The sequence below is a fragment of the Amblyomma mixtum genome, chromosome 1 (genome assembly GCF_055824585.1).
Source record: "Amblyomma mixtum isolate Tamu chromosome 1, ASM5582458v1, whole genome shotgun sequence".
Lineage (NCBI taxonomy): Eukaryota > Metazoa > Arthropoda > Arachnida > Ixodida > Ixodidae > Amblyomma > Amblyomma mixtum.
Window position 1 is genome coordinate 248030741 of NC_143012.1, and position 15337 is coordinate 248046077.

At 47.6% G+C, this 15337-nt stretch overlaps 1 protein-coding gene across 1 annotated transcript; it reads right to left on the reverse strand.

Moving 5' to 3' along the window:
* Nucleotides 1-125: 125 nt before the first annotated feature.
* On the reverse strand, nt 126-14623 carry LOC149371426 (adenosine deaminase-like). The gene is made up of 9 exons (XM_089585168.1): nt 14488-14623; nt 13302-13435; nt 11189-11250; nt 9589-9711; nt 6560-6819; nt 5866-6011; nt 4681-4922; nt 2797-2923; nt 126-317 (listed from the first exon to the last, which is right to left on the reverse strand). Exons 2-9 carry the CDS (start codon nt 13326-13328, stop codon nt 222-224), a joined length of 1083 nt encoding a protein of 360 aa, XP_089441294.1. The 5' UTR covers nt 13329-13435; nt 14488-14623; the 3' UTR covers nt 126-221.
* Between the last annotated feature and the right edge of the window lie 714 nt (nt 14624-15337).

The window sequence follows — 15337 nt, forward strand, 5'->3', positions numbered from 1 at the left end:
ATTCATATGCACTGTCGCTATATTCAGAGGAGCTATTGCTGGCAATATAGCGCAAGCCTAGGCAGTATACCTAACAGCAACCTCAACATTTTGAGAGGCCAGCCGTCTGATTTATTCAGGGCACGACAACGGTGGGGTACAAGAGGAGGATGTCTTCTGGGGTTTGCTTTTCCGTACAGGTCTTTGAATGCCCCACCGTGGCAGCCGACCGCTGCCTTTGCCTACACGCCGGTCGTCTCGTTGAGCTCGTCAAACCACTTGCGCAGTGCTTGCTTCTCTGCCGGAGGAAGGAAGCAGGCCTGGATGGCGTTGCGGTTCTGCGAACGCAAAAGCTTGTTGACATTGCACCCAGTGAAAAGATTAAAAAAAATGTGGCAGGGTTTTAAGGTAGTTACACAGAGCAGACAAGCGAAAGCATGCGTCTAGCCTGGTTGTCTCATGGTTTTGCTTCGCCGGGTTGTCGGCACGTCTGGCGGCGATATTATTTCGATAGCAGTATTAGTTGATGAAGACGACGATGTGCAATGCACAGCGCGAGAGTGCGTTGCAGTTCAACACGAGGCGTGATCTGCTGTGGCGATAGCATAGTGCTATCGTGCAGTAGCCAGCTAGGCTATCTATTCGCGCCGCCACGGGTTCGAATCCCAGTCGCGCCAGTATTTATTTTATTTATTTATGGTTTGGCCAAAGGCATCTTCGAGGTTCACACAAATTCACACAAGCTTCACACAAATTCAGTGAGTCGGTTTGACATCGTGAAGTAATGCTTTCGCACTAGAAGATCACTAAGGTGCATTCACCCGTCCATCATTCAGTGCCCCGGAAAATTACTCAGTTGATTGCAATCAGACGACGTGCCGCTGGTAAAAATACCCCTACTGAAGTATTAAAAGCACTCTTCGTGAATCGCATTAGTCTTGGGCCTTATACTAAGCGGTGAAACCGTTTGGAAACCCTCCAAGCTAATAGTGTTTACACTTGTATAGTTATTACTATGTCTTGCTTAAAGAGAAAAACTACAATGCTTTTTATGACGTTCTGCTTGTGAACACGACCTCTTCGGAGTACGGTACAACGGGTGAATAGCTTCCATGTCGAGAAAGCAGATGGTAGTATTATATACGGACTGGTAGAAGTCTTTTCTAAAATGGTATATATTTCAATTAACAGTAGTTCAATTATCTACCAAGATTTCGAGAAAACCTTTTTCTGTTGGAAATTGCGCTGTCGAGCAAAATTACGCATTAATTGTTCCTCATATCAACAGAATGTTAAAGTGGTTACGCCGTGATTCGATGGCTCGCCTATGGCTACGGGAAAATGCAGCAAACGCCGTGGTAAGGACAAGGACGCATATATGCGTGCACTGACATGCACTGATTGCCTAATGGCTGACACATATGATTTCTCAACATGCTGAAGAATACCAAGAATACTTTTGCGGCGATGACACAAATGTTATGAAAGGTGCCGCAAATTCTTTTTGAGTTACTCCAATGTGTTAAGGGCAATTCATCAATGTGGAGCAATATTTTGACATAAAGGAGTAATTGCTGATTAGCATCCGCCCAAGCGCAGCCATACGGCTACAAAGGACGGCTACGAAGTTTCTATGAAAGCTGTAAAGCTTTCCTTTGTAGCCGTGTGGATGCGCTTGGGCGGATGCTAATGAGCTCTTTCTTATTCCTGCTTCAGTTACTGAGGAGGAGAAGAGAGAGGTCGAGACAGAACATAAACGCAGAGCCCTCGCACAGTCTGACGGGTGCGTTGGTAAATTCGAAGCACTTGTGCCCGAGTCTGCACTGACTCGAGCGTCACCCTTTCTCGCAACATCGTAAATGTTACAAAAATTTCTGGCGCCCGCTGATTACTGTATCTCTTCCCAGATGATGAATCAAATTCGAATTTCTCAAACATGAAAATCAGTCTGCATTGGCTGCCATCATCTCTTCTTTTGCGCGCCCAGGAATAGAAAATACAGGCTTTCATAGTTGCTAACCAGGCGATGTGTTCTGTGTCACTTCGTCACGTTCATTAATTTTAATTAAAGGTGAGGGACATCGGCTTGGCTCTGTGGCTGAGAAACGGTTTCCTTCTACCTTGTGACACAGAGCGGCAAACTTCCTCTCTGGGTGAGAGAAACAAAAAAGGCTTCAGGAGCGAGACTGCACATATCGCACGTTTAAGTGGGAGCGACGCCTCAGGGGACCGATCAAATCCGGCGGGAGAGTGGGGCCGGTGGGGACTGGGCTACTAAGAAGCGCGTGCGCGGCTAATTACTAGCGGAACGCAGCAGTATGGCAAGGACAATTGAAGACGAACGACAGCTACATCGTTCCCTCACGCTTCTTACGTGTAACCTCCTAACGCTTGAATCGAAAGTGCTCGCTGGGGAACGCCGCCTACTTTCTCGTCCAGACCACCACGCCGCTACTTTCTCGTCCAGTAGCAGTATTCGGCACTTAGGTGCGAACGAAGTACTGACACCTCATTCTCACCGTAGAGCAAGTCTCGCGATAAACCAAATCACCTTTTCTAATTTGCACTTTTGGGTGGCGCCATACATCGACTGCGCTGTGGCAGCGGTGTTCTGATTAGTGGATTTCACAGAGACATATTACTGCACATGACCCGCACAGGCCAACGTGTAAGCGGGCTCAGTCGAGTTGAAAACTGGTTCATAGTACTTCAACGAGGATCGGCACAGTGAACATTTCATCATCAAAATAAAAAAATTTCCACACCTCTCGTCTACGCGGCAACTGACCTTGCGAGCCAACAGTCTCTTCAACTCACCGATTCGATGATGTCCTTGACGGTGAGACCAAGCTTGAGCGCAAGGTTGTACTCGTCGTCAATCCGCGTGTGAGTGATGGTCGGGTCGTCGGTGCTCATCGAGAAGCTGACGTTGTTCTTCTTGCAACTGCGTCCAGAAAGCGCGGCAGAGTTGATGAGAAGCGCAAGATTACTTCATGGGCCATTGTTTAGTGGCGCTCTTGAGCACTTGCTTCACGGCGCTCGCTGTGTCTGAGTCAGAAAAATGCTAACTATTCATCCAGGGATGATGGTGGAGAAACGTTAGCTAGTTTGCTTCTGAACTCGCCGCACTTGCTAGGCGCTCCGCTACTGCCTGGTTTCGATGGTTTCCCATCGTTACTTAGTTGGATCTGAAGGTAAAGCTGATGGTGGTGATCGTTCAAGGAACATAAAACGGAACTCGAGGATTTTTTCCTGTCAGTTACCTTGATAGTCATAATAGCACTTGACACGGTATGAATCCACTTGGGAACTGCTGCCGAACGTTTATAGGGTGCCAGAGAATACATGGAGACATTCAATGCAATTATTTATTTTTCAGGATTTGTTATTTAATACAATTCTGCAACCGAGTTTGCGGCTACTGGTACATAGCGAATATGAGACTGAGTCGGAAAATTCGTACAATATAATAGAACCTATGGCATGCCCCAGCCAGTGCGGAAATGTTTTGCATAATTTAGCAAATTCTGAGAAGACAGCGGAGTGCCAAATATGTTCTTTCTGATCACATTTTATGTAAGTGTTTCGCTTACTGATGTGGCGGACTTCTGGTTGCCGTCAATATGTATAGGCAATTTTCAATTCAGCTGTGTGTCCGTTCGCTAATCTAAAACTTTGTCTTTTCTACAGAATTTATGATGAGTAGTATCCTACTAGGTTTATGGGAACCATCATGCCGTGAACATTCCTATAGTGATTGGACCGAGCTCGTAATGTGTATGCGTGCAACTTATGTACGCCTGGGCTAGTGAAATCCATCACTGGCTTGGTCTATTTGTTCATACAGACCTTATCTAAGAACTGCTCCAATATTAATTTTCACCACTGCATCAGGCTGAAGATGGGTGAAATCTACAGACGTATAACGCAACAAAGTTGCGTTACTCGCGAAGTTGCCCTTATTCAAAATGGCATCAAAACTGGCATCAAAATGTAGTTTGCAGGCACTAAAATGTGAACCTCGGTACTGTTCGACTAAGCCTATTCCATTAGCTGCAGACGGTAGGAGTTGGACGCTTTACTATCAGGATATTGGACGCTGTACTATCAGGATCTAGAAGATATAACTGTTTGCGCTAACAGCTCTGCGCGTAGTGTGCTAGTTCTTGTGCTAGGTGTATAATCTAACACCATTGCCGGCTATAGTGACGGAACGCTTGCATGCATTACCTACTGCAAAAGTATTCTAGCCAACGCTCTCATGTCCAAACGGAGGTCGCTCGTGTGTGATGGTCACACGGATCCGCCAGTTTGTGAACGACAGATCATGAGCGATAACAGAATTCCCTCTCGACATAACTATTGAATGGCAGCGGTCTTTGCGTTACCTTACGTCCATGTGGTCACTGCGCTCATAGGCGCCATTTTAGAACTTGTCAGCATTGGCGCTATTTGTCACAGAAGCTAAAGTGCAAATCAGCCACCTTTCTTTCATGAGTGACGTATGCTTGGGCCATTGCTGTACTGCCGAGCTTCAAACTTACAACGGCCCCTGGAATCCTTGGCTGCTATCTATCCGGTGCTCCTAGTACTATGATCCTTCACTATTCGTAGGGGCTATACTGATGCTATAGGCACAAAGTTCGTCGGGCAATATGCGCTTGAAAGGAACCGATCGTACGCATGCGTAGCGACACTAACGCCATCATGGGGTGCTCCTCGGTGGGCTTGACGGCTCCGGTCAGGTAGCTGCTGTTGACGCACACCTCGAAGTGGATGCCTTTGCTCTTCGCCAGCTGGAAGGGGGCTCCACCGTCCCGCATGGCGGCGTAGCCGTGCCCGATCCGCTCGGCGCTCAGTTCTTCGATGGCGCGCGCAATGTTGCTCGGAGGTCCGGCTTCGCCCGCGTGCGCAGTCCGACGGACGCCCAGGCTGGCCGCTTTCTGCGAAAGCGAGACGCACGGAAGCGGTTATAGCAGGGCCCGTATTCTATTAGGTGCCTATTTTCCGTTGTCCATTTCGCGTACATTTGGTACCCTGTCATTGGTCACTTAGATATGCCCGCTGCTTTCAAGGTTCTGAGTCAAACGACTCGACCATTCGATGGTCGGCGACCAGACCTCAACACTGACTGCATATCTCAGCCAATGGCAGCCAGTGGTCAGGTCCAGTCACCTGCTGTTGACAGCGCTGCGATGTACCTCACCAATGGCTGCATATTACATCTAATTTCATCATAATCATCATCATCATCAGCTTGACTGCGCCCACTGCAAGGCCTAAAGGACTCTCCAATGTCTCTCCAATGAACCCTATCCTTTGTCAAAGGCGGCAGCGTATCCCGACAAACTTAATCGCATCCGTCCACCTAACTTTCTGCCTCCCCTTTTACGCTTGCCTTCTCTTGGGATCCACTCCGTTACCCTTAAGGGCCAGCTGTTATCTTGCCTTCACACTATATGCCTGGCCCGTGCATATTTCTTCCTCTTGACTTCGACTAGGATGTCATTAACCCGCGTCTGTTTCCTCCCCCACCCTGCCCGCTTCCGGTCTCTTAGAGTTACACCTATCATTTTTCTTTCCATAGCTCGCTGCGTTTTCTTATAACTTAAGCGTTGTCTTTAACATAAGGAGACGAACAGTAATAGTTAAAAAGTTAACTATTCAAAATTAGTTAACCAGCTTACTAGTTAGCATGTCTTAGCTGTATTCTGATGCGCTGCACCGCACACAACACTATGCCGAAATAAACCTCTCTTCTAACTCAGAAAATCTATTTTTAAAAACTTCTGAACATCTTGGGTGAAACACCCGCTGGATTCTGAGCGCCGCGCATAGTGCTCGCATAAAGCACTATGGCGCGAGGCGTCTTTAGTTACTCCTCACCTTGAAGGCGCTGATGACCTGCGGGTGGAGTATCTCCTCCCCCTCGGTGGCGGTCTGCTTAGGGGCGAATACTCCGCACACGTCCATGCCGACGACACCCTTGCCGTTGTACTCCTGGCACAGAGCCACCACTTCGTCGGCCCACTCTGCAGGCAAGAGCGAGTACAAAAACCTTTCTTCCTAACTGCAAAGAACCGACGAGGTGGCTCAGTGGTTATGGCGCTCGGCGGCTGACCCGAAAGACACGGGTTCGATTCTGTCCGTGGAGGTCGCATTTCGATAGAGGCGAAATTCTAGAGACCCGTTTACTGCTCGATGTCAGTGCACATTAATGAACGTCAGGTGGCAAAACTTTCTAGAGCCCTTCACTACGGCGTCCCTCATAGCCTGAGTCGCTTTGGGACGTTAAGCCCCTATAAACCTAAACATAAACTTAATTGCAAAGACAGCTTTCCAGCGAACACCGCTCGCCCAAACAACAGTGCGATTATAGTCGTCAATAAAAAAATAACAGCGTTGAGGCTATGCAGCGTAATGCGGTAAACTGAGCGAGAGCTGTGGTGGATGTGCGCGCTGCGTAGGTTTTAGCGGCTTCGAGCGACATTTTTGAACATCATCTCTGCTGGATCAAGGCCTACACGTAATGCATGTGGTCATCGGAATGCTGGGTTTGGGCACAGACGTGCGTCCCTACCGGGCTTGTCCCTGAAGCAGGCGAGCACGAGTCGGCACTTGATGCCGCACAGGTCCTCGGCCTTCTTGAATCCGGCCAGCACCGCCTCGACGACGTCCTTGGTCGAGTTGAGGGTCATGGGGGTCGACCCCTTGGGCAGCGCAGTGGAGGCGCTGCTCATCATCTGCGCGAACAGCCGCATCTCGCTGTAGATGACCCCGGCGTTGGCCTGGTCCACGCCGGCCTCGAACGCCACCCGCGTCAGGGCATCCCGGTCGCCACTGTGCCCACGGAGAAAAGGTGTCCGTGAGAGGGCTCTATACAGCCAACTTGCATCATCACGTTCCCTCTCGTAACTGTACGTTTTAAAGCGGCATCTGGTATATACCGTATAAACTCGACTAAGGGCCGCACTTTTTTTTGCGCGTGCAGTTGTGGCCGGGTACGGTCCTTACATATGAACGGCGTATCTCAGTTGTTTTTCATATATAACTACTGCGCTGGATAACTACTGCACCACACTGTGTGACGTACACGAATACAGGTATGAAGTGCAAATGAAACACAGATGCTCTTTGCTAACATTTTTTTCTAATTATTAGCTCACAAGTTGGGGGAGGGGCCCATACATGGTCGCGACTCTCAGTCGAGTGGATACAGTGCATATATATAGCCACACCTCACCATCCGTACCTGGTCTGGAAGTTCACGTCCGCGAGAAATGACGTCATCACATTTCAAGGCAAGGTGACCAATCGTCACCGCTCATCTCACCAGTGGATCACGTGACCCAGTCAAGCTGATTACATCAGTGGTTCGAACTCAACCATTGCAGTAATTTTTCCAGATTCCCTTTACACATAGAGCTGAAACTTGTGTCATGTAAGTTACTCGGATGAACCTTCAACTTTTTTTGTTCGTATATAAATGAGGACCACACTCGATAAAATACTGTACTTTTCATTATTAGTTACCCCTCTGGCAGTATTTACGATGGCATGCCCCTTCCATAAAGAGCGTCATCCATATTTAGTGAGAAAGGATGGAGGAGAGGTGGTGACTTGTTAAGCAGTCTTTGATTAGCTTCTGAAGCACGCTGTCTGCTATTCAGGATTACATATCAGCGTGAGCATCCCAATAGATCCGGCCAATTAGAAGTTAAGTCTCAACTTGTTTGAATAAATTCTCGCGCTATGCTCGCGCGACACGTAGAACGGCACCGCCACCTGGCGGACGAGAAGCAAACCTTCGCAACGAATCAATAAAAACCGCCCGAACGCGGGCGATTTGATGCGACGACAAACGCTGAATTTTGCGTTAGGTACTTTAGTTCGAAATAGCGCGGGGCTCCTTCAAACGTTTGCGTGCAGCACTTTCACACTGTTTCAGTTTTGCAGTAGTGATTACGTTGTATCAGTACTCGGTTATGCCGGGTTTTTCAGCGGACTTTAAAAAATTCCTAAATATAGGGAGTGTGGAATAGAAATAACATCTTCTCAGGAACAAACTGTCAGCCGCAGCTCACATTAATTACTATAAGAATAATCATAATTAGGTTAATCATAATTGGGTTAATCATAAAATAATCGTAATTTACCCCATTCTCGGTAAGCCCAGTCGAGCGTACAGTCCCGAAACTGCGGCGACGTGGAGGCCGCAACCAACGGCTTCTAAATTTTTCGTCGTAACATTACTCGGCCACCGACATTGCGACACCAGCTGTGTGCCCCGGTTGATGTATTGGCAGGTCGCGCTGGTGACTAAATAAGCGTGTTTTAGCAGATGCTGACACCCTGAGGGCGCTGGTAGTTGCGTAAGAGCACGGGTTATGTACGCACCCCACCGCACTGACCAGAAGTAGAAGGTCATCCTCGTCGTCCGTCGTCGCCTTCATATTCTATCCGTTCGTTCTGCGTTTCGACAAGCTCATCGAGAGTAGTGCTATAGCCGTACACTAAACCCGGATGAGCCAATAGATAGGACACGTCTTCAAGGCAGTGTATGCCATGCGAATTTGACACAGCGGCAGCTTTCCGTAGCTGCACGCTAAGGTGAGAAGGCGGCCGAGGTGGCCGAACGCGTCGCTAATAATACGAAAAGAGGGCAAGTGGTGGGACGAGTAAGAAGGGGAAGCAGTAAGTGGATTTCAGGGCGCTAATCAGCACGAAAAATAGAAGCGACTCTGCGTAAAGCATCAATAGCGGCTAGGGACGCCGATGCACTGTTTACATGGAAGAGAAACAGCTGACGGTGGCTCCTCGTCAAGACTCGAAAGCAGCCAGCGAGAGAGCGCAGCGCCACAACAAGGTGAAGGCGAGGGCATGTCCAGCAGTCTTGGGACTCAGCAGACACACATTCAAAGAGCCGTTCTCGAATGACACGCCGGTCCTGTGATTTATTTCACGCTTACGCCTTCTCTTGACGACAACATAGGCTGCTAATTTTCTTACGGCTGCGTCAACCTTGCAGCCGCTAGCTGTTTTGTACTATCGATACTAAGTCCTCCTTCTCCAACTAAAACTTCTCTTCCTCTAACTTCCAAGCTCTCCTGGGGGCCAGATAACACATGTCCAACATTCTTGGAGAAAAATTTTGAATATTGTAAAGTTGTAAGGCGCTGTTATGGAAATATTGAAGGTAATAGTCTATTACTCCGATGTGTAGCAAGATCCTTCTTTTAAAGTTTTTCATCGCTCGCATCGAGCAGTTAAGATTGCCATAGAAAAGCCATGGATAACGCTTTTGACGACAGCAAAAATGTTAATAGCAAAAAAAATGCAAACCTGCGGTTGGGAGAGCTGCGGATACATTCATTATTATAGCGAAATGTTACAATTTATGAATAAATTGCGTCATAAACTCTCTTCTGTTAAAAAGGGATTTTATACAGAATTGTTGGGTATGTGAGGGGTAGTTATCCAAGCGACCTTGAAAATGGATTTTTATCCAGGTACGCCTTGCTGTACGGAGGCGAAATTTGGTGCGCGAAAAAGTGCTGAAAAAGCTCTAGAATGCATTTCCGGATTAAAGAAGTGATCGGCGATACTTACACAACGACTCTTAGAAAATTTGGCATTTCCTTGAGGTAATTTTGAAGGGTGCTGGGTTTCCATGGCTTTGTTTTTTTCAGGCAGTCCTGAAGGCTTGTGTAGCCGAGATCGATATTTTTTGCTCTGAAACAAAGCAGTTTCGGTATATTAAAAACAGAGATAAACGCCTTCACTTGCCCTTATACACTATACTCGGACCTTCTTTCATAACCCTAGTCAGCACAGTACGTTGATGGACACGCCTGCCCATCTTTTAGGCGTAATATCTCTGATAAGAAATTAAGAGGCCTTGAATAAGCTTTTACCTCGTTCAATTTCTAAAAGCCCCAAATCTCGGCTTGATGTCGTCGGTCCGCGGCGGAAATGGTTGCCTGCCCCAATATACGACCTTAGCGCGGTGGCATAGCCCACCTTCTCTGAGATTGCCCTGGATTTGCCAATAAACGCTCTCAGGTCGAAGCTTACTGCTTCAACTAGCGCCCTGCCCCTTTTAGCAACTATCAGTACCATCCAATTAACGTTTGCCAAATGCTGCTCTCTTAGCGGCCTGGTCAATGCCACGTGAAGTGGCCGACTTTCACACATGGATCGCATCCAGGTAGTCCCATCACTGGGACCGCACCTATGGATCCCTCACCCTGACCGCGATTCCCCGCTGGAGCTGGCAACACCGAAGATTCCGGTTACCCCCTTATCCCCCCACCGCGGCCCTGAGTCTTCCTATCTTCGACAAAAAGGAATAAATACTCATTCAGACAGGAACAGACTCATTCTCTCACATGTCGTTTCGATTATGAAGCGTTTAGCACATTTGGCGTCCCCGTTTTTATTATTGCGAGAGCATTATGTGGCTCTGCCGCGTCAGCAAAAAGTGTCCGCAAATTCTGTCTGCACGACTACGTCGTTGTCTGAAGCTAAATGTGCGAAAGTGCGATTATGAAATATAGTGTGTGATGATATGTTGCCGAGGGAAATATTGATGAAGAGGTGTAATTAGTTAATTAAAGCGTGAAAAACGCAAAAAGAATGCATTTAGGCGTCAGAACAGCCACGGACGTCGATATAGCATGCGGACGAGACCAGCGGGAATGAAATGGGCCCGTATTCTTGAAGTGACCTCCAGGTGAACATATCCGCATAGGCCAGCACCGATTGGTGGGAACTTCAAACACGGATGTGACGGTTGCCTGACGGTATATCTGAACCGTATTTTCTGTTTCGTCGTCTCGGCTTAAGCTGTGCTGGGCATTTCATCAACGACTGCAGTGCAAAAGCGACTAATACAAAATTTGCGCTTTAAATACGCACGATTTATTACGGCTTACGATTTGAAGGCGATAGGAGGTACTACGGAACTAACGCGATACGAGAGGGCGGCGGTGGCGTTTGCCTTTTATATTTTTCTATTTAAGGGAGGGGGGGGGGGGGGGCTTAGGTGAACGAGCCTAGTTCAAACTGCGCACATTTGGATACGTCCGCTTAGTGAACAGTCCCAGAATGCAGGTCCCGCTTCATATAGACAGTTAGTTTCGAGTCGCTTTAGAGAAAATTGCATGTGGCATCATGACGTAACGAACTGGGGCCATTGAGCGGCACCTACTTGGCAAGCTCCATGATGGTCGAGTGGCGCAGATGACCATCCAAGTGAGTATGCAGCATAACCTGGGCGATAAAACAATACCAACTTATAACACCAAGAGTGAGAGATTATCCTCTTGAGAATTTTTTTTTAAACAGCCAACGCAGAGGGTTAGATGTTTAGGTTAGGTTAGAAGTTTCCTCACAGAAAAACTATGCTCCGCGAAAAATCGTCCAACGTAATACCGGTAGAGTACGTCATCTCTTGAATTTTACCTAAACAGGCGCTGAGACACACTTCCCAGCTGTATCGCGCAATCTCTTCTTCTGCGTCAGAATAGCTTTTCTCGCGAAAACCCTTAATGCTGCCCCTTCGTCGGCCGTCATTCACTGGAGCGCCTGGCTGTCGTCGTAGCAGCTCGGAGAACAGGTCGCCTTATTCAACCTGACGCAAGATATACTGAGTGCTTAATCAGCGCTCGTAAAAGAAAATAATTATCGTTATCTTTCTTTTCAAACTTTGCCACTTGACGGAAGTAATCTCGGCTGCAGTTTTTTTTTCTTTCAGTGATTATAATATGTTGACGCCTCATTCGCAGCCAATCCAATATATTCGTACGTGCCATAATTTGTCCGGGACTAACCATTGTCGAAAAGTGCTAGCCCTCTTCGCGTGATCACTAACATACCAAATTTCACCTGTAATACTGCCTGTGAAAGAAAGTAACTCCTTACCTAATTATTTAGTGTCCCAAATTAACTGATCAAATTTTCAAACCAATGGGGAGCCTGTGATGGCGACCCAGGTTGGTGGAGGTTAGGGTAGAGTGGGTGTACCTCTGAGCCGATAGCGGTATACGCATGTATATGTTACATTGTTCATGCGTCAGTGTGGTGCTCTAGTGATCTCAACACATCCGACTTGTAATAAATCACCATAATCTTGATATCTGTGTGTGAATCATGAATACAGTGCTGCTTACCTGACCTGCTATGTAGTATTTGTCAAAAGGAACCAGGCTGCACGTTTTTCTTCTCAGTCGTATATTAAAGCTATTATGGCAGCCCTCAAACTCTAAATCTCTGTATGGTAAGGAGAGCCCCTGCCCTCACCTTCAAAGAACTTTTTGATCTTTAGGGAAGCCGTGAGGGCTCTGTTATACAAATGAGAAGCAAAGCATGGAGCCTGGTTACTTTTGACAAAGACTGTATTTTCTTTCTTCTTCCTTTGCACTTTGTTCTTGTAATTTTGTAGCTCGTTAACTAAAGCTTTTTGACATTTTGTTGTATATGGCTGCTTGTATGCCCCAGCCTTATTTAATGCCCTCTTGGTTGTTTAGACTATTTCAATAAATAAGTTGTCCCTGTCTGCTCTGCTGGATTACAAAATAAATAAAATTCTCACCACTGCCCCTTTTTTAGATAGGACGGGAGAGAAGCGCTTTCAAAATAAATAATACAACGCAGCATCGCATCGTCATAATTTGCTGAAAACTGGTAGTGCTACTCCAGATACTGCTTGTCTCCTTGTAAGCTATACCAAGGTAGCGACGACAAAAGAACAGCAAAAGCCTTGGAGGCAAAAAAAAAAAGAAACCATGCTTTAAAGAATACGTTTCAGCGCTTATTAAGGCATACCTCTGAGGTGAAACGCTTGGAAAGCAGGTCTCCGAAAAACCGAAATTGGAATTTCTCGAGCATATCTTATTTTTCTTACGTTTCTTTCGATCGGATTTTTGTAGTTCCTGTCTCAATAACTGAGTGCAAGCTACACAAAATAAACAGGTTGCATTGCTGTATTACTTCTCCATGTTATTGTATCTGCGTGTACCACATGATACACTCCATTCTGTGATTTCTCTGCAGCGCGACGAAGCCTCTTGCCCTCTGATTTCCACTTGTGTAGTACATGTTGACTATATATGGTAACGGAGGTCCAATCAGGTGACACATAAGTCACCATTTGCTTGGGCTTTGCGGGAAAATGAAGTAGTTCGCAAAATGCCGAATAATAGGAGAAAATTAACAAAAAATATTACGCTTGTTGGCAGGAATGTGTGTCAAACCAATAGATGTGGTTGCTCTAATCACGACTTATAGCGCCCCTTTTGCCTGCCCTCCTCTTTGGAACGCACCTTGAACCTCGGGAGAGGCACGGCCATCTTGAACGCTCTAGGAAGTGGCTGACTGTATGGGGTGGGCTAAGGCTGCGCTGCTTGGACTGTGCGATGAGATCTCCTTTCTTCACAGTTCTGGACACACCGCCTTGCTGCATGAAGAACACGTCGGGTCGGTCAATGCAAGCTTTCTCTCAAGGCACCCATTAAAGGGTGTCACGTTACTGAGAATTAAAATTTAGGCTTAAACGGATGATTTTAGTCATAATCGCTAACTGGTTCAGCAAGCCAGGTTACGTCCTCATGGAAGGTGACACGTGATAGGAGCGGACGCGACGTTGAAAATTGGAAAATTGGTTTTCTGGGAAAGGAAATGCCGCAGTATCTGTCTCGCATATCTCGGCGGACACCTGAACCGCGCCGTAAGGGAAGGGAGGAAGGCAGGAGTGAAAGAGGTGCCGTAGTGGAGATCTCCGGAATAATTTCGACCGAATGGCGATCTTTAACGCGCACTGATATCACACAGCACGCAGGCGCCTTTTGCGTTTCGCCTCCATTGAAACGCTGCCGCCGTGGCCGGGTTCGAACCCGGGTACTCCAGCTCATTAGGCGAGCGCCCTAACCACTGAGCCACCGCGGCCACGAGAACTAACTATTTTACTCCCCATCTTTTGTTAACCTCCTTCCGCATGCCTCCGGTGTGCGAGGCGAGACATCCGCCGCGGTGGTTAGCTCGTTCGGCTTGAGACCGAGGACGCGGGTTATCTGGCCGCGGTGACTATGCTTTTTTTTCTTTTTTTCTTTTTTTTTACGGAGCCGAAAAACAAAAGGTGCCTGCGTGCTGTGCGATATCAGGACACGTTAAAGACCAGGTTTTTGATATTAATGTGGAGCCCTCCACTGCTATGCCTATTTGTATATTCTTTATTTCGCTACCTTCTTCACTCCATCCCCACAGCACGGTTGAGGTGTCCACCGAGATGTGTAAGAGTTACTGCGCCTTTCCTTCACTCAGAGCCAATTTTCACTTTCTCATTCCCAGAGCACTCGCGCAAAGCACGCGAGACGCACACTTGGGCCACGCTGTTAACACAAGGGAAAACGGTAATGCATATGTCAAAGCGTGTAAAGCACACGAACGCGCCAGCTAGGATTCGTGCGCCCTCATCAGCAAATCTCGCAGAGTTGCTCTTGCGCAACTTACGGCAGGACTGGATCGAAAGCTTGGGACGCAGGCCGAGGCCGAAGAGGCCGACGCGGCTGTTGAGTCACTGCGAGGCCTCTTCCTTTTCTTCGGCACTGTGCACGCACGTGGCGCATGTGGTTATGGCCGGACTCCCGTTTCGCACTGGCTGAACACAGACAACTGCCATTGGTCGCGGCCCACGGTACGTACCCACAGCAGGGATTGATCTGCAGCCGAGTTGGTTTGGAAAAAAGAACCAAGAAACAACCAAGCGATAAAAAACAAGAAATTATTATTAAGCGAAAATAAAAACAAAGAAAACAAGAAAGGTGTTAGAAGTGGTCACGTAATACGACGCGGGCTTTTGAGGAGGCCGTGTTTTGTAAGAACATGGCCACGAGTATGGTGTATAACGTCACATAACCTATTAAATGCCATATGCCTAGACAAGTGTCATGTGCTCACTTCTCGGTGGACACATTAACTACGCCGTGAGGAGGGAGGAGGGATTGAAATAAGGAAGACAGATAGAGGTGCCGCATAGAAGGGCTCCGAAATGACTACGACCACCTGAGGACCTTCATCGCGCACGTAGTACGGTGATCTAGATTATTCTGCTGAACGGCGTGCATATACGGCGTGCATATACGGCGTGCCTTTGGAAATCCCGTGGAAATGGGATATTACCACGCCGAAGCGGCATGTCGCGGGAAGCAGCACTTTTTACCATCTTGATGTGCCTTCTCTGTCTGTGGACACGCCTTTCCCTATGCTTCAGACCAGAAGGTCAGCGCTGCTGGCGCCATGATTGGACGAGACAGGGAGGGGAGCTAGATTGGAGCATGCAACTGGACAGACAAGAGGCGAG

What these genes read in the sequence shown, in the direction of transcription:
- LOC149371426 (XM_089585168.1), bottom strand. Translation starts at nt 13,328, where the DNA reads ATGGCCGTGCCTCTCCCGAGGTTCAAG. An exon ending in ACCATCATGGAGCTTGCCAA is followed by an intron (nt 9,712 to 11,188) that starts GTAGGTGCCGCT and finishes GCTTTGTTTCAG; the next exon opens with AGCAAAAAATATCGATCTCG. An exon ending in AATTTTCTAAGAGTCGTTGT is followed by an intron (nt 6,820 to 9,588) that starts GTAAGTATCGCC and finishes CCGTGGGCACAG; the next exon opens with TGGCGACCGGGATGCCCTGA.